At 40.0% G+C, this 16,923-nt stretch overlaps 1 protein-coding gene across 1 annotated transcript in view; it reads right to left on the bottom strand.

Annotated features, from left to right (window-relative positions):
• The window catches only part of LOC127420020 (UHRF1-binding protein 1-like), a 47,328-nt gene extending 31,242 nt beyond the window's left edge, over positions 1 to 16,086 (bottom strand). The window contains exons 1-6 of the mRNA XM_051661929.1: positions 15,990 to 16,086; positions 12,413 to 12,575; positions 11,940 to 11,978; positions 10,967 to 11,058; positions 7,302 to 7,491; positions 3,812 to 3,952 (exon numbers count right to left, since the gene is read on the bottom strand). Of these exons, the coding sequence (XP_051517889.1) occupies positions 3,812 to 3,952; positions 7,302 to 7,491; positions 10,967 to 11,058; positions 11,940 to 11,978; positions 12,413 to 12,575; positions 15,990 to 16,033 (669 nt within the window). The 5' untranslated portion in view covers positions 16,034 to 16,086. The remainder of the gene's footprint in view (positions 1 to 3,811; positions 3,953 to 7,301; positions 7,492 to 10,966; positions 11,059 to 11,939; positions 11,979 to 12,412; positions 12,576 to 15,989) is intronic.
• Positions 16,087 to 16,923: the final 837 nt, after the last annotated feature.

Here is a 16,923-nt window from a genome sequence, read left to right as displayed (position 1 = left end):
ATTAATCCATTTGTTTGAACCGCTGCTACAGGGTGTCTATAAAGTAACTTAATCCACCCAATAAAAGTATTCCCGAACCCGTACATTTCCAAAATGTTAAGAAGTTAATCCCATTCTACCATATCAAATGCCTTTTCGGCAGCGTCAAGTGAGACGGCAGTGACCGGAGCCTGATAGTTTGCCACTGCCCACATGACATTAATGAACTGCCTAATGTTATCAGAAGAGTTACGGCCCCGAATAAACCCCACCTGATCTATATGTACAAGAGATGTCATAACTTTACTTAATCGATTAGCCAAACTTTTTGACAATATTTTAATGTCTAGCTGGATCAGGGAAATTGGACTGTAACTCTTACACTCGCATGGATCTTTGTCCTTTTTAAGAATCAGACTGATCCGTCATGGTTGGCGGAAGCTTTCCATTTTTTAATGATTCTGTATAAACTTATAGCAAAAGTGAAGCCAGTTCTGTAGCATAAGATCTAAAAAATTTAGCAGCATAGCTGTCTGGCCCTGGAGTCTTGCCTGTAGGCAAGGCCTTAATTACCTCGCCAAGCTCCTCCAAGGTTATCTCAGAATTGAGAATTTTTTTGCTCAGTCATCAAAAAATATATTCTAGAGTAAATCTTATGGACTGATGAAAAAATTTATAGTCCCTCCCAGATGGGTTCAAAAGTCTCCAAATATCTGTAAGACCAAAATATTTACACATCCTGTGAAGCGTCAATGCTGCTCTAGGGGGCCTGCACACATTTGCTTCACTATGATCAAGGACTGAGTCCATCAAAAGATTAAAGTCTCCTCCCAATATTATATCATGAGGGGTGCCAGCAGCTTGCAACATCCCTTAAAGATCTATAAAAAAGCCCTGATCATCAACGTTAGGGGCATAAATATTGGCCAAAATAAGACTTTGTCCCTGAATATCAGCTAAAACAATAATGACTCTTCCTAATTTATCCTTAATTTGTTTGAGACCTTTGAATTGTAGATATTTACTTATCAGTGCAATGACTCCCATGGTCTTACTCAAGCCAGCACTATAGAAAACCTGCTCACCCCATATCTTCCCAAATTTTTCAGCTTCCTGCAGAGAAAGATGCATTTCTTGAAGAAACACTACATCATATTTCTTACGCTTATAAGAAATATAAGAAAAAATAAATATTGTGTCAAAAACAAATTAACACCACATTCCAACATTACTGCAACAATCAAAACCCAAACATCCCCAGAACAAAACAAACAGAAAAAATATAAAACGTGTGCATTAACCACGCACATGACAGCGCCAACTGGCGTCCGTCCCTCCAAACTCAAATAGTCCATGCAAGCCTACGAGAACCCCCGCGACAACCTTGCCGTCGGATTGCTCAAGTCCGGTGTTTCCATATACATTTTGTGAGACAGAATTAAACAGCAAAGGATAATCTATAAAACAAACTCCAGCCAATAGGCAGAATAAGCACAAAGAGCATGTAGATTCATCCATAAAACTGTCCTGAAGGTGTGATACTCTACAAAATAAACTCCAGCCAATAGGCGGAACCAGCACAAAAAGAGCGCACAGATCCCTCAAACAGTCAAGCGAATGTTCAGTGAGCCGGTCCACTCAGGCTTGCAAGAAGAGTACAACAAGATGACTTACTCCATCAACTTTATGAAGGACATCGCTTGCTATGGGCATGTGAATGTTTTACGGCCATCCCTAGCATCTATTCTCAATTTGGCCAGGAATATCAGTGCAAAAGCGACCTTCCGTTGATGTAAAAGTTTCTTGCATCCCTTGAATAAATCGCGTTTCTCTCGTCGAATTCGCAAAGTCTGGGAACAAGAAAATGCTGTGGTTCTTCCAAGAAAGCCTCCCTTTACTCCTTGCCTCGCGTAACACAAGATCTTTATCGGATGATCTCAGAAATTCGGCCAGAATTGGGGCCTGTCTCCCTCGGCAGATCGGTGAGCAGGGACCCTGTGAGCTCGCTCGATTTCCAGCTTATGGCCTGCTATGTCTAGCAGATTCGGAAAGAGTTCATCCAGGAATTTCACCATATCCTGTCCCTCTTCTCCTTCAGAGACTCCGATGATACGGACGTTATTCAGCCGGCTATGGTTTTCCATGTCCTCAAACTTCTCCCAGACATGCTCCAAATCCACCTTGGTCGCTAGCAGATTAGCAGATAATTCCCTCTTCAATGACTCCAGGTAATCCATCCATTTCTCGACATTCCCCACTCTTGTAACCACATCAGAGAATTTCGCCTCCATGGCAGTAATTGATCGACGTATCACAGGAAGATCCTCCAAGTCAGCAAAGACCTTCGTCAGCACTGCCGACATGTTCAGCATCTCCCGCCGCATTTCCCACACCTACCCGTCTAAGTCGACTCCCAGGCTTGCGGCCTGCTCGGAGGCATCAGCTTGAGCACGTAAGTGATTTTTAATGTCTCCAGAGCCAGAGGATTTTGAATTCTTTGACATATTGTCCTCCTAGGACTGTTATGGAACAGAGTTTATCGAATCTCACCAGTTTATGTCATTAAAAGTATTAAAACTAGCGAAGTGCGCAGAGCTCGACGTTCACACGTCGATCCTCGCATGGCACTACGTGACTCTCACGAGTCTCTTGACTCACTAAGGTTTTCTTAAAGGAACAGTCCACCCAAAACGTAAAAAAATATTCATAATTATTTACTCCATAAAACATAAAAAGTAGTCCATACATCTCGTATACTATATTCCAACAACTTTGTGTGAAAAACATACCAAAAGTTAGTAACTAAAAATCTTTGCTGCGGCTGTAAAATCTCATTCTCCATTCCACATATTAAAATTGGCAGACAAGAACCAATGAGGTTTGGTGTCAACAGTATTGGGTAAATTACTCCATAAAAGTTATCCACTACAATATACTAATTACTTATCTAAAATTTATATCAGATTACTATACTCACACTGAATAAGTAATCACCTTACTATGTACTTTCTGAAACATTTATCACTGAAAAGTTTTTGTTTTTCCGCTCAATGAATCCATTGTCGCATGCAAATCATGCACTCAACCAACATGTTTCTCCATTACAATGACTCGTTAGGGGGTGCGTGGCCTTCAGCTGTCAAAGAAATGCAAACAAATGGTCATATGAATATAATTCATGTTTTAAATGCAGTCTACATACATTTTAATATTTTTTAAATGTGCAACCCAAGTAATGTACTAAAAAGCAATTAATTAATTAATCGTTAATTGTAATCAGAGTACAAAAATTTTAAATGTCATAAATGACAACTTTTGACTGTAAAAGTAATTAAATTACAGTTACAAATGACTTTGTAACCAGATTACACCCAACACTGGGTATCAATGACTTCAAACGTGGTGTGACACGTTTAAAGGTGCCAATGTTTAATTTCAACAAAAGCACGAATGAGATTTGTGAGCTAAGAGTTTAAAATTTCTGCCTGTTCCTAGACAAAGCTATCAAATGACCAAAGACAACTTGAAATAGAGCACAAAAGAGGTGATGACCATTTTTATGGTGCTTCGATGATTCTCTTTTTGTCTTTTTTGGAACTTTGGACAGTCGTGGTCAATATAAATTTTCATGGTATAGAAAAGAGTTGCATGAATATTATTCAAAACATCTCCTTTTGTGTTTTAGAGAAGCAAGAAAATCATATAGGTTTGGAACAACAGGGTGAGTACGGGTGTGTCAGAGTGAAAAACACTTATTTATATAGGAAAATTCACACTTATTTTTCAGTGATGCCACTGGGCTCAAGGGATTTGTGGATAAACAAAACAGTACCCTGCGTTTGAGAGCGATGCGTATACGTCCTTGATTGGTAATGAGACGCAGTGGTGTGCTGCCCAAATCCTGCTCTTCACTCTTTATTGCATCTGCCTCTATGCGCAGGCTCTGCCAGTTGATCTCCTTGAACGTGAGGACCTGAAGGAAACCAGAGATAGTATCAGGAGGAGACAAGACTCGCTGAAAAATGAATGGTAGAAATTGCAACATACAACATGGTGGTTATAAATTGGCAAAAGGATTGTCTGTATTTTAGTTTGTTTGTTTTTTGTTGCTCTAGAATGCTCATACTGCTTAGTATTACTGCACAAACCTGAACAATCTTTTTTTTACCTAGCCTGATTTCAGCAAAAGATCGGGCAGATTCGTCTTTGTGAAGGATGCATGAATCAAGCCATGTACAAGGTTATCCGAAGAAAACTTTCTGCTCTGACAATGTTCCCCAACTCTGAGGATTGGTTTTTCCAGCAGGACAATACTCCATGCCACACAGCCAGGTCAATTAAGGTGTGGATGGAGGATCACCGGATCAAGACCCTGTCATGGCCAGCCAAATCTCCAGACCTGAACCCCATTGAAAACCTCTGGAATGTGATCAAGAGGAAGATGGATGGCCACAAGCCATCAAACAAAGCTGAGCTGCTTGAATATTTGCACCAGGAGTGGCATAAAGTCACCCAACAGCAATGTGAAAGACTGGTAGAGAGCATGCCAAGATGCATGAAAGCTGTGATTGAAAATCAGGGTTATTCCACCAAATATTGATTTATGAACTCTTCCTAAGTTAAAACATTAGTATTGTGTTGTTTAAAAATTAATATGAACTTGTTTTCTTTGCATTATTCGAAGTCTGAAAACACTGAATATTTTTTGTTGTTTTGACATTGTCATTTTCTGCAAAAAAATGCTCTAAATGACAATATTTTTATTTGGAATTTGGGAGAAATATTGTCAGTATTTTATAGAATAAAACAAAAATTTTCATTTTACTCAAACACATACCTATAAATAGTAAATCCAGAGAAACTGATAATTTTGCAATGGTCTCGTAATTTTTTCCAGAGCTGTACATTTCTTTGTTTATTACAAGACAAATGAGTACTATACTCATACAAATAAACACTGCAGTATATCACGTTGATTTTCTGTGCAACATACATTTTATACATGCTCTTTCTTAATAAAGATGATGCTGACGTTTCAGTGATTGGCTTGATTTACATTTGACATTGCTATTTGACGAAAAAGCAACGTGGAAGTAAACTATAGCAAGTGTAACACATGAACAGTATGATTTGGCTATTGTCATTTTGGTGTACCACTGAAATTATGTAAGTTGTGTGTCTATATAGACTCAAAGTGCTTGAGAAAATACATATGTGTAGCTTATGTGTTATGTGTAGCTCAATATGTGTTTGACAGTCAGTTGCGTCTCATGATATTTCAGTGTGGTAGTAATGAACCCTATTTTAGATTTGTTGCATCTTTGATATATGAAAAATAAAACATCAAAATATATCAGAATACATTCTATTTTATTATTTTCTAATTGTCTTGAAAATGTTTTGAAAATGTGACACAATCTGGGCATTTTGTAGATCCATTTGTGATAGATATAAATGCCGGTTCTCTGAAGACCCGAGTTTGTAATAATGTTTGCGAAACATTGCATTTAAAACAAATATTGTTTACGTCTTGTGGCTATACTTTTGAAATAGTAAGTATTTTAACATTTACGGATTGGAACCATTCACTTCAATTGTAAATGCCTCACTGGAACCCAGAATTGTTTTATTTTTTTAAAGAAAAGGAAGTCAAAATACATTTTTGTGGTAATCAATATTATGCCACAAATGCTGTCGATTGAGCTTAACTTGTATTGAACCCGGAATATTCCTTTAGGGTTAAAAGGAGATAAAAGCTATACTTGCCGGACTAGAAAATAGCTGCCTGGGGCGTTACCAAGATTGGACAATTATTTATTTTTTTAAATAACTTTAATAACTTCATTCAAATCTATCATTATTTGTTATAATTGCCGTAATCTTTATTGCAATAATGTTAAATGGCATTAAATTACTGTGTTAATTGTTGGTAAGACTTTAGAAAGGCTGCATTATCCCCACAACAGTAGTCTAAAACAATACCTAAATAGCTATTTGGCTGTTGGTTATTATTAACCAATAGCCTGCAAGACCTAGTCATTTTAGAGGCAGTTATTACATTAAGAGTTAACAAATACGGTCTTTTTTTTCTTCTTTTCTTTGGAATAACAAGCACTGATGAACTGTGCACATAAGAGCAGTAACATGTATTAAGAAAATAAACAGGGTCAGTTTTTATTTAACGTTGTCTTTTACACACAGAGATACAATCTGAGCATTCTTCTTTAAACATCATATCAACCTCCTCTGCTTCAGTAGGCAGCATAACCCTGATGGCCACATGTGAGCAGAGCTTTATATTAGAGAGCATGAGAGGTCATCTTTGATTGTAATGCTCATCCATCTTACATCTGAGTACATTACAGCCTGAGAGAGAATGATTTAGAAGAAGATCTCAATACCCTGTCCATATATCAAAATGACTGGGCTGATTTAAGTATCTAAAACTGGTCTGGAAAACAAATACTGTAAATAGGGGATTTCTCATGATCATGTACAAATGTGAGCAGAGAAAAGCAAGAGAAAGAGGAACAAGAAAAGGAGGTGTAAAAACACATTGATCTGTCCCCTTTTGGATTACCTAAGTCTTCTTTTTATTCATTTGTTGCATGTCAATATGATTTACTACATTTCAGGCTAGAAAAGACGAAATGGATAGTATAATACTGACAGGTGTTTTAACCTGGGTTTCACCTTGGGGATAATCCATTTAAATGCCAGCAAAACCAGATCCAGGAGTTTTACGTGTCTTTAGCTAAATGCGGCAAAAGTTCAGTGTTGTGGAACCATGGGTGCCTCCACTAACCGGAGTCAAATGTGACAAACTGAGTCTCAGCATTCTGAGCAGTCCATCATGAAGATTAGGAGTGGGAGTCTTAAGACACCTTTAGGCATGATTCAATTTGATTTCAATTCTGGGAGTCACAATCAGATTCCAAAACAACTCTTAATACATCCAAATTTTTCCGCATAAACATAGGGGTGCAAATCTTTGGTGAGTTAAGGTGGCTCATTGTCAAAATGTATGTTAAGATTTCACATCAAAACGTACTATGTCCGCTATGATCCACCAATAGAATAGAATATCTTAGGAGGCTCTGCGGCTTTCATTCAGTGTAAATGAAATGCCTCATCAGAGTGACCTTATACTTTGTCCAATCTGATCGAGTCTTGTTTTCTGTGGCTGTGTGTGAGAATGATCAACTTTTGAGTGTGTAAAACTCTTTGTGAAACTGTGATTCCTGTGTAAAGAACTGTAAAGTGTTCTTGGTCTAGAGCACTGATTAGCTGTTTTCTTTAAGATGTTGCAAAATAAAGCTTACCTCTCCTCTCTTGGGATGGGTAATACGTGTGTAGCGCAGGTCGCTCTTTTGCCATTTGGGACTGAGGCTGCAGCCCTGGAGCTGCCAGAGTTCAAAGGAGGCATGAAACGCTCGCGCTTGCACTTTAATAGTGATGGAGTTGATGATCACAGACATTCCCTCCACAACCTTCTCAGCAAAGCCATACTCACTGCAGGGAAACATACCACAAACATCTGTTGGACAGACTTCTATAACTGGATCAGATGTTCATGCTGTCAATATGGTTTGGTATTCCAGGCCAATGTTAAATCTATAAACTAGATTGGTACATTTTCTGAAGGAAATTTTCTGTTTTCTGGATGGTTGCCAATGCATTGCTAATGGGTTGCTTTTGTGCTGCTAAGACGTTGTGGGTGGTTGTTAAGTTGTTTTTAAAGCATGCAGGGTGGTAGCCGGGGCATAGCCAGTCAGTTGCTAAGGTGTCCTGAGTGGTTTTTTAGGGTGTTACTAAGCTGTATCTTAAGACCAGGCTTCTGGTAACACGGGTGACAGTGACCGATGTGGGCGAGGTGAGCGACAAATCAAAGTTGAAACAAGTTTAAATTTATGATAATGACGAGCAACATACGTTAGTGACTACCAATGGGAGTGAAGTGAGTGGAATGTTACTGGAGCTGAGTGCAGTCAAGACAGAGGAGAAGATGAAGAAGTTTTATATGATTTGTCTGTAACCACATACATTTTATAATAATAAAAGATGCATGAAAAGCATGTTAGAAATTGTCTGCATTCCGAGCGAGTTTGATTTATGCATTGACAAATCGTTCATCTTGTTAATGATATGATGCATTGAGCACTGCTGCAATTAATGTAACAACACTCTACCCTGCAGAGTGTTGAATTTTAGAGGCAAGAACTCAGAATCCTTATCAAATTAGAATGACGTGTCGGATATTGTCGGCATTCTGAGCGAGTTTGATTCATACATTGATAGATTGGTGATCTTTTTCATCATATGATGCACTGAGCACAATCTGAAGGAGAACTATATGGCCATCTATGGCCATATCTGCGCTAATATTTTTTTTAGATTGTAAATGAGTTTGAGTTGCGTTCGCTGCATTTACACCTCTCATCCACACTAGAACCACGTTATCCTCCACCCAAAACTATGACTTATAAACGATCTCCAGAACTGCATACTTTGGAAAACAATGACGTTAGGAAACTGAAAACGGAGTTTTAAAACGAAAACAAATTTGTGTGGGCTTGGCCTAAATGTAATTGCGCACAAGCAACGCAGTAATTCATAAGGTGGTCTTGCCGCCTGTTTGGGCATTTGAAAACTACTGTACATTTGAGAAACATTGAAAGAAGAGTCAGCAGCTGAAGCTATGGAAGCTCTTTGCAGGAGTGACTTCATCTGAAACCCTACAATATAACACCAATTACATTTGTAGATGGCGCTTGGCACTCTGCCCATGTTCACGTCATCGCAGGCATATAAACTGGACCACAGCACCATTTCGCTAGATTTTTCTCTTCAGGGTCGCGACTGCATTGGATTAAAACCCTCAACAGAGAGTGGATTATTTTCTTCTCTCTGTTTTTGCTCAGACGATCACCATATCCTTTGAACACTTCCGTGTTCCTTATTCATTGCACTGTGTATTTCTTTCAGTGATAAAAAGAAACTAAAAGAGCCTTTTTCTTAACATCATCGTTACAAAGATGGCGTTTCTAAAATGTTTTCCCCCATTCAAGCGGGCATGAGTGCTGCTTTTCTCTGCCTGGGGCAAGCTCATGTGGAAGTGGTGCTCGGTGTGACTGACTGCGTCCACTGCGAGTGCATTAAACTCGAGACACTTTGCTCTTGGCTCACTCCTAAGGCCGACGCCGCTGCCCTCTCCTCTCTCCTGCTCCTTCTGCGGCTCCCAAGGGACCATAGCAGGAGCGCACGAGGACGGGATATAGAACGCAGAGATAATGAGGAGGATTTGCAGCCGGCTCAGGCCTTATGTGCTTCCTCTTCTCCATATCGAGAACATTCGCCTGTTCAGTTTGCTGCTTGACAATCTATGCCCCACCACTGATGCGCATGGTGTGATCAAGTTTGGCGGTGATGACGAAGATGGACACGCTATATTGCTCGAGACCTCTGATTGTGAGACCTGTTCAAACTCAGTCAATGAGCTCACTGGTATTTCCCCCTTCGGGATGGAAAACAGTGCAAGAACTTCCTCCGAGGCGGAGTTGATGGAGCTTATCAGCCACATGGTCGAGATACTTCAGCTTGAATGGCCCACGCTTGATGTGGCCAAGCATTCTCAACTTGAAGAACGTTTTTTACCGAACCGGTGCGATTTGAGTCCCGCTGCCTGGTGCCATTCTTTCCCGAGCTGCACGACCAGCTGGATACTCAGCAAGAACGCATTACTTTTTGGACCGGGCTTATCAAAAGCCGTTGTCAAGCCGAGAGAGGGTTATGTGCTCAAAGTGCTGGACCCGCCTTCAGGGCTCAGGTTGTTACCTTGCAAACGCTCCCTCCTCCTCCTCCCTTTGAGTTGGAAGAGGCTAAGAGCCTGCACATGCTCTGCCCTGTGCAGACATTACGCATGTACGTTGACAAAATGGGTCAATTCAGGCTGTCTGAACAGCTCTTCTTCAGCTTTGGGGACCATTCAAAGGGTTTGGCCTTCTCTAAGCAAAGAATTTCTCACTGGGTTGTGGATGCCATTGCACTTGCTTACGTTTTGCAAGGCATACAGTGTCCCACTGTTGTTAAAGCTCATTCCACCAGGAGCATGGCCTCCTCATGGGCGTCGGCTAAGGGCATGTCCTTGGAGGACATCTGTATGATTGCAGGCAGGTTCTATAACTTGGACGTTTCCTCCCTCTCTTCCCTGATTTTGACTACAAAGGATGGTTGATACATCAGTGTTTCAATATCCTGTTGGTTAGTGTCATTGCTTGTATAATTGCCTGGTCTTTTGAGTCTTTTACCTCTTCCCAGTATGTTGTGAGGGGAACTATGTTTCACTACCCTGTTGGCTAGAGTCATTGTATTAAGTTGCCAAACTGTGACCTTTTCTGGCTTCTATTCCTTCCCACCGTGTGCGAAGGAGAGCTTTTGGACATTGTTTCACTACCTGGTCAAGTGTTATTGTCATATTATTCTTCCTATTTTTCCAAATGAAGGGGTGATTATGACAATGCCTTTTCACTACCCTGTTGGCTATTGGGCATTGCCCTAGTAACAATACATTATGGTATACAATTCCCATAGTGTCAGCTACTGACGCAGTGCCAAAGTGACCGACTTGAAAGGCAATGTCTCGGTTACAGCTGTAACTTGGTTCCCTGTAAGGAGGGAACGAGATGCTGCGTACACTTGCCACACTACTGATTTCTCACTGTTAAGGGAGAGAATGAGAGCTCCTCCTCCTTCCTTCAGTTAAAAAATACAGGTAAAATGGCACTGTGCTCCAGTTTATATGCCCATGATGATGGACGCATAGAGGCCAAGCGCCATCCGCCAATAAAATTGCTGTAATATTATAGGGATTCAAAGATCGTCACTTTTCTGAGGAGCTCCCATCGAGTCAGCTACTGATGCAGCATCTCGTTTAATCCTTTCAGGGAATCAAGGTTACAGATATAACTGAGACGATACCAACTCTGACCTTTGACCTGCAGTAATGGCAATTGGGGAAGGGCCATTGGGGGGCCGGGGTTCCTCACAAGTCATCATCTCAACTTCCACTTTGTCCAGGAACTTCAAACAAAGAAGAAACAGAATTCAGGCCATAGAACAAGAACTTCTGTGGTACTATAAACCACTAGTTTTGTGCTATTTCACTGCTGAAACCAGATCAATTGCGGCAAAGATTAACTAGTATTCTTCTTCTTACAGAGAAAAACAATATCAAATATCAAAATATCTGCAGCCCCAGAATACTCTGTGAGAGCAACTTTTATTTCATGTTAAATAAAAACAAAAGACAGAATTTAATTGTATCAAGGCTTCATTGGGCCCACCTTAAGTGACACTGTGAGTATGTGTTTAAAGCTGAAGTATATAACTTTGTGTTAAAATACTTTCTCCTATCCCAGCTTAATATGCAGAAATTATTAGTAAGACATTCATAGGTGAATTTTCTGAAAAACTGTACACAATGTGTTTCTGTTCTGCTATGAAAATTGCTCTGTTTGTTTTGCGCGACCAACTTAGACCCACCCCAAAGTTACTCAACCAAAAGCGGGACTTGGGGGCGGGACTATATCTTTGTTTGACTAATGGCAGACATGGCACGCATTCAGAAAGCCGTTTTAAAAATAACGTTTATTTTTGCAATTCCGTTTGATGGTGCAGAAATTACATTCTTAGGGAACCCCCACTATCTCAGTGCAATGTGACGTCTTCCTCGGATGCCACTTCATTATTTACATCAGCTTCGCAGGGAATTTACGTTATATCCTTTTTTGATGTGGAGAACACGGCTTACTAACCGAGCAGCATGGATATGGGAGTAAAGAAAGCAGATAACACAGCGCATGTAAACGCAAATGCCACTTTTATGTCTAATGCAGCTTTCTCTCAATAAATGGCTTTCTGGTGTCAATGATAATGAGCTTCTTGACAGAAGAGATTCTCACCAAACATATGGGGTTGGTCTTCAACTTTGTCCATTGTATCTGATGGGGAGAGAATAAAGCAGAAACCAAAGACACATTTAACAGCACTCTTTGAAACTTTGGACTCATGCCTGGACTGCATAAAAAAGACACTTCAGGACAATCAGATAAATCCTCAATCATTTGGGCCATTAAGAAACATGGCCCAGGGAGAGGCCCTAATCATCCAATAAAAGAAATTATCACATCAGCTACTTGTTACTTCATCTCTTTAGTTATCTAAATTATCTTGAAATGATGTTTCAGGGTTTCTTTGGAAAAAAATTTCTTTACATTACAGAACTGTATAAAAGCTATAGAGCACTCAAGGTTGAATTATTGCGAATAAGATCATGCTTCCAGCTTTTGCCAAGTCACAGAAGTAATGTAATTTGTTATAATAGACTCCCTCTGTTTGAAAAAATTATAATTCCTCCAGACTCTTTCAATCTTACCCGGATAGCAGCTTTGTTGCAGTAAACACGGGTGACGGCCAGCCAGGTGGGCAGATCCAGCATGTTCTGCAGGACCTCCTCATCCAGCTCCAGGTTGGACAGCTGACCCTCTCCCTTCAGTGTGCTCAGGTTGATCTTATCTGGGGAGAGGTTCTTAGTGAACCTACCCATAGAAAAGCAAGTACTCTTCAGTTAGTCTATATTTTCTTTTTAAATTACATTAAATAGTTTGAAATTGCATGACAAACGTATTTATTCAGACATGCCCTCCACAAATTGTAAGTGTCACCATGAGCAATTTAACCACAATGTCAATAATTTAGGTTTAAGGGAGTGCATAAAGGTCTATGTAGACAAAGCATGATTTTATCGTGCAATGAAAACATTGCATTTCTATGGAACCCTGGAGATTGGGTAAAAACATGTCTTTCTTCGCTCAGGTGAAAAAAACTCACAGATGAACAGAATAACACATAATCTTTTGGGTGGTAATGGCATTCAAAAAAGGCATTCCAGATAGACTCATTTTGATTTCATTCATAATATTCATTTTCTGTGCTGTTCTTTATCTGTCTTGGTCTCTGTCTCATTTACATCTCATTCCGCTCTCACTCACTTTAATGCAGCTATATTTTAAGGTAATGAGGTCTGAGTTTAAACTGCTATCCTAACCCTCACTACAAAGACAGTCATTGACTAAAGGCGGGTAATAAGATTACAACAGGCCTGCTGTAAGACATGCTTTCAGCTCATGGGAGCATTTCTAACCCCTGTCCTTAAAACCTGCTGTGATCACAGACACAACCACACTGAATAATACATCTAATATTAACTGCACAGCGCTGTGTTCCGTTTGCCTTTATGCTTTCTAAGATGAAAATAGAAGATTCAAATGCAGTGAACAGTGTGGCAGTCTGGCAGCTTCAAAGGACTCAAAAGTTTTTTTATGCATTTGAAAGAGTAATCTCCATCTGTTCAAAGACTTCAAAGATTAATCCAGACTTTAGAAGACCAATGAGTGAAAATTAACAAGGACCCTGCTATACAATATCACCATGACACTTGGGTCCCATTATGACATGTTGCAATTATATTTATCTGTTTATGTTTCATCTACCCATCTGTTTGTTCATCCATCTGTCTAGCTGTCTGTCCATTTATCCATCTGTCCATGTCCTATATTCATGTTCCATCATCCATCCATCCATCTTCTATTTACCTACCCATGTTCTATCCATCCATCCATCTATCGGTCTATATTCTGTTTAGCCATTCATGTTCAACCATCCAACCATCCATCCTTCTCCCTGTTTGTGTCTTTCATTCTAACCATCCATCCTCCAGTTATCCATTCATCTGTCTCTGTCTGTCCGTCTATCCATTCCTCCAATACTGCAGTCTATTATACCACACTTGAATGGGTAAGAGGGCTGAATCATCTCATCTTTACACTCCATTATCTTTTCCCCATGTCTTCCGCTCCTCTGGTTTGCACTTCCATCTCCCTAAGAGGAATGTTCCTTCATAACGTACAGTGTGAAAACTCAACATATCAGGCTGACAACCAAGGAAAAGTGTCTCTCTTGAATTCAGCATTCTGTGAAGAGACGATAGTTAGACATCACGCAAGTCTAGCTAGCTACCTCTCAAATACCTCTCTCCCTCCAACTCTGTAAGCCTGAAAATAATGGGGAAAAAAGCACCTTAAAAATAGTCCAAATGACTTGTACGCACTGGCTTTCAAAAGCCGTACAATAGCTTTGTGTGACAACTAGGCAAAAATGCAATAGTGCCATTCACTGATATGAACAAACATCACCTTTCGTGTTCCACAGAAGACAGAAAGTCATTTGTGTTTGGAACGACATGTAAAAAATTACAGGATTATTCCTTTAATCTTATTCGATAGTCTTGGCCATTCAGTCACTCTTCTCCAGCACAGATTAAACTGCAGATCAACAGTTGTGGCAACAACAACATAAAGATGACTGCAGCGGGGTCTCATGAGAACAGGTCTGGGAGTTTATGTGTAAACACTGCCAAACAAGCCCCACTGAGGCCGACGATGACATGAAGACTGGCAGACACAGTCAACAGAGGAAAGCAGAGCTGGCAGAGCTTCACCCGTGACTATGAACAGCAGGACCAAGCATGTGCTTTGACACCCACTGCCAGACTGCTGGGCAATCTAAGCCAACACACTGGAGCCAAGGGAGAGGACTAAGTAGTCATTTTAGCAGGGACATTTATCCAAAGCGACATACATATTAAAAGGTGCACTCAGAGATTCCTGAGAAACACTGTTGATATTCGAACTCAACTGCCAAAACAAACACACCTCTCCCTTCATTGCTCCTTTGGAAGCTCCAACCCCCAAATGTATGCACGCGAGACGGTTTTACGCACACCAAGTCCAGACACTCACATCTCTCCTGCTACTAAATCTAACATCACAACAACAGCATATATGCGTTCTGTGAAACATAGCAAAATTTATTTTACCCACCTATCGAGAAGAAAAAGAGCAACTTCTACATCCGTCTTCAAGCCTTTTACCTCTCGGAGGTCTCTCTCCACAGATAAAAAGCATCGCCGATGTTGACGCGGCTCCTAGCTCTCGACTTATCATAATCCTTCTTTTTTAGTTTATATTCGTCTGACCTTTTTCTCTTGGTCTGTTTCTCAGCCATTTGTCCTCCTTGGAGTTTAGAACGTTTGCATCAGCCAGATTTGCTGTCGCTCTTCTAATGAATTTCCCTCTCGCTCTGCCCCCACCCCCCATCCTGTGCACGCGCAAGAACCACCCCCTGTTGCTGACTGGCTGGTGTAGTGTTGTGTGGATCGGTCTGTTCCACTTTGTTTTTGGCCCATTTATAGAGCCAGGGCTGTGTACAAATGCTAGATTTTTTCAGCCCATCCACAGAACGGACAACTAGCAGAATGTGAGGAGATATTTGCAGAATTTGACAAAAAGTGTAATGGATTAGAATTACTGAGTGCACCTTTCCAATATTAAATAAAAAGTGCTTTGATCAAAGGCACAGTGGTGATTCCATGAATAAACCCTTGCCGGTTTCAAATCCACAACCTGTAAGCTACGAACCCAGGTTATAAACCACTACACCACACAAACCACCTATCTATTTGGGGTGAGTCCTATATTACCAACTCTAAATAATGTGTTAGGAGTCTTCAAAGCTTATTGAAATAAAAAGGCAAGTTTAACCATACTGTAACACCCTCTGTTACAGGAGCAGTGTGTGTGTGTGTGTGTGTGTGTGTGTGTGTGAGGGAGGGAGAGGGAGAGATCAGGTGAATTGTGTTATTTCAGCAAAACCCAAGCACAGCAGTGATGCTGCATGCTGCAATCCATTAGCTTGTCAGCTAACAGGACACAATTCAGCATCTATATTCGTGTACAATATATCAACTAAAGGTCCTGCCGTGACAAACTGATTAAATGTAAATAGCCTGAGGTGTGTGGTTTATTTATTAGCTGTATCATTGTGTGTCACGCGTGATAAAACCCAGTAATCTGTGGCTAACAGTGACAGAGCTGAATGAAAACATGACTTACCGGGACAAATGCTTCAGGATCTGCTTTTTAATGATTCCTGCCATCCCGTCAGACTCGTTACCTCTCCAACATCTTAGAAATCATGCACCGACACACACACACACACACACACACACACACACACACACACACACACACACACACACACACACACACACACACACACACACACTTCATGTCAAAATAAAAGACTAGGCTGCAGGTGAAATTCGGAAATCAAATCAACATTCATTTACCAAATGTACAGCATGCAGCCGTAAATAATTATTGAATAACTGAGTGATGAGTGACTAAGTATGAATGAATGAATGAATCGAGTATGCCCAAAAGGACAGTCAATCCATAAAACAGGGAGTCACCAAATAATTCATGTTATAAGAGAAACATTTCTTTCAGGTGAAAATCAGAGGAAATGGCTTGCCTTTCGACGAGACCTCAGAGATAAGAGGTTTTATTATTATTATTATTATTATTATTATTATTATTATTATTAAATAAGTGGTTTATTTAGAGTAAACTGAAGTTACCTGCCTTGCTTAAGGGCACAGTGTTGATTTTATGGATCCGCAATGAATATGTAATGTTGGTTTAATAAAATTAATTTACATTTGAAGGTTCGAGTCCTGTCTGCAACATGATCTCTTTCCTCTTCGTCACCAATAATTTTCTTCTCTCCACTGTGTCTGTATTATACAACAAAAACCACCCAAAAGAGCGAAGAAAATGAATTTTGTTTAATGTTTGATTACGCAATCGTAATCGTGACGTATAGTCTTGTATTGAAGTCTTGATTGTTTCATATATAGCTTAATATATTTAAATATTTCGCACAATCTAAGACTTTAAGAATAACTGAGACACATCCTCTTGATTAAGTTCATTATCTTGAAAAAATAAATCAAAAATAAATCAAAGAATTTTATGTTACCAAAAA

The sequence above is a fragment of the Myxocyprinus asiaticus genome, chromosome 29 (assembly GCF_019703515.2).
Source record: "Myxocyprinus asiaticus isolate MX2 ecotype Aquarium Trade chromosome 29, UBuf_Myxa_2, whole genome shotgun sequence".
Taxonomy (NCBI): Eukaryota; Metazoa; Chordata; class Actinopteri; order Cypriniformes; family Catostomidae; genus Myxocyprinus; species Myxocyprinus asiaticus.
This window is presented reverse-complemented; position numbering and strand designations above follow the sequence as displayed.